General features: G+C 40.9%; 1 protein-coding gene across 1 annotated transcript; it reads left to right on the forward strand.

The window, feature by feature from the left end:
* Window positions 1-416: 416 nt before the first annotated feature.
* LOC120020456 (C-C motif chemokine 4-like) lies at window positions 417-1878 on the forward strand. Its single transcript, XM_038964135.1, has 4 exons — window positions 417-574; window positions 869-980; window positions 1126-1203; window positions 1438-1878. The coding sequence occupies exons 1-4, from the start codon at window positions 499-501 to the stop codon at window positions 1499-1501; spliced, it is 330 nt and encodes a 109-aa protein (XP_038820063.1). The 5' UTR covers window positions 417-498; the 3' UTR covers window positions 1502-1878.
* The last annotated feature ends 293 nt before the right edge of the window (window positions 1879-2171 follow it).

Raw genomic sequence — 2171 nt, forward strand, 5'->3', positions numbered from 1 at the left:
TGCACAGTGGAAATCACAATCTGGTCACCCCTAGCCCTGGGTTTGTTTTGATTCAATGGACTAGGCCCGTGCACATTCAGGTCCCTATAGGACTCATGAAAGACCCATCCCCTAACCTAAATCCAACATAAATGCTACATTTTCCAACACTAGATAAATCCATAGGCCTGAATCCATCTAGTCAGTAGCCTGACCATCATTTTTTCATAGTTTCATTCAATAAGCACACCATGGTCTTATTTACACAATCTTTACAGGAAATGTCTGACTAAGCAGAAGCACCCATGAGTGTCCCCCGTCACCCCAGCCAACCCCATCCTCACTCTGAAAAAAAGAACACAGATCCGGACGGACTGAATCAGGTTCCTCATTTTAGGGTTTAAAAGCTGAGGCTCTGGTCAAGAAAGATCAGTCATCTCCTCTCCTCCAGCCGGTTCTAGCCTTCTGAATCAGACAAGAACACAGTTGAGAACACCACCGAACATCTCTATAGCAACCATGCAGCTGTGCTACGGACCAATGGCGTGCCTCGCTCTCTTCGCTGTCGTCCTCTCGTTAACGGCCACTGACACTGGTAAGTACAGTCTGCTACTGTAGTGAATTTGGGGGGTATAGCCCTTGCAGGACTTGAACCAACAACTTTGCATATGTTCATCCAACAACTAAGATTATGCCAAGAGATCTGAAAACGTTGGCAAAGTTATTGGTTTAGCCCTATTTTTGTGTTTTATAAACTCTGTAAATACAATATTTTCTGGACTAAATTTTGTTATTACAAATATGCTGTACTAGGGGAAATTAGAGCGGGGTGGTGGTGGTGGGTTAAAACATTTTGTACTAAACCACATATGCTTCTTTAATTCTTCAGATGCAAACAAGGTTCACAACTGTTGCACAAAGGTCTCCAAGCAGAAAATCACAGTTCCCATCATCGGCGCCAGATTGCAGAAAAAGGCCCTTCCCTGCGTCAATGCTGTCATGTAAGAACCTGCCCATCCCAACAGAACATAGAACTTCACAAATATAAAATGTATTAGGCCCACTTTTACAACCTCCAGTCAGATGAACGAGTCAGGACAAGAGTAGGACAGTTGTCTAAAAGTTGTCATCTTGTGCTCCACACAGCTTCGAGACTGAAGATGGAGAGACCATCTGCAGCCATTGGAAAGAGTCCTGGGTTCGAAAAGCATTCTTTCAACTGGAGTAAGTCATCAACAATACAACCAATGAGTGATCAATAGTCAGTCATATACATAGTGTAGTACTCACTGTAGGCTAATCCTGTAATACTCACCGGTTACATATTTTCATGGCTGGCTAGAGTAGGTGACCTGCATAAAGACCTGCACAAGCGCCATAGGAGAAAAGACTGGATGTAAAATAAATAAATGGTTGATGGAAAGTTGAAATGCTTCCTTTTGCTGCCGTTTCTTCTAGGACAGCCAGAAAGTCACTGGACACACAGAACACCAACGCCACCTCCCGCACCACATCCCCATAGAGGACGCTCTTCACCATCATCATCATCGTCACTCGCTGAACTTGAGGGATAGCGTTGTTTAAACCTGTAATTGAAATTATAAACTATTACATTATTTATGCTAAAGAAGGTACATTTAAAGCCATCTAGATATTATGAGAGAAACTGGTGTATTTATTATTTATTGCCAGTTGAAGTATTTATTGGGGGTTTTATATGTAGATTGAATGGCTTTGTATGAATTAAAGTTTGCTATATGCTATTAACATTTAGTTAATTCATATGATGTACATCTTAAAGTCAAAGGTCAACAGCCTATTTCAAAGTTTAAATAAACTGGAGATGTAAGAATTTATGTCAAGTATTTATACCAAATAAAACAACTGAATCCTTTGCTATCCCATCTTATACTCAATCGTTTAGTCATTTCGTTATAAACATGAGTCCTGCGTATTGTACATTCTCCATTTGCATGGATTAATTGGCTTTATACTCCATTCATTTCTTCATTCCGCACCACATTTTGGCTGAATCGCCTCTACTTATAGATTATTGTCGCCACCAGGCGGATTCAACTTAGCATTGCAGCTTGCCTTCAACACGTATGGACCTTTCCTTATTTCAACTATTTCATTTACACTGACTTCGAAGCGCCATCAGTTTCTAGGGTTTGCATTACAGTTGATGCAAT

This window comes from Salvelinus namaycush, chromosome 25, assembly GCF_016432855.1.
Source record: "Salvelinus namaycush isolate Seneca chromosome 25, SaNama_1.0, whole genome shotgun sequence".
Classification (NCBI taxonomy): Eukaryota; Metazoa; Chordata; class Actinopteri; order Salmoniformes; family Salmonidae; genus Salvelinus; species Salvelinus namaycush.

What these genes read in the sequence shown, in the direction of transcription:
- LOC120020456 (XM_038964135.1), top strand. Translation starts at nt 499, where the DNA reads ATGCAGCTGTGCTACGGACCAATGGCGTGCCTCGCTCTCTTCGCTGTC. An exon ending in CCCTGCGTCAATGCTGTCAT is followed by an intron (nt 981 to 1,125) that starts GTAAGAACCTGC and finishes TGCTCCACACAG; the next exon opens with CTTCGAGACTGAAGATGGAG. An exon ending in AAAGCATTCTTTCAACTGGA is followed by an intron (nt 1,204 to 1,437) that starts GTAAGTCATCAA and finishes CGTTTCTTCTAG; the next exon opens with GACAGCCAGAAAGTCACTGG.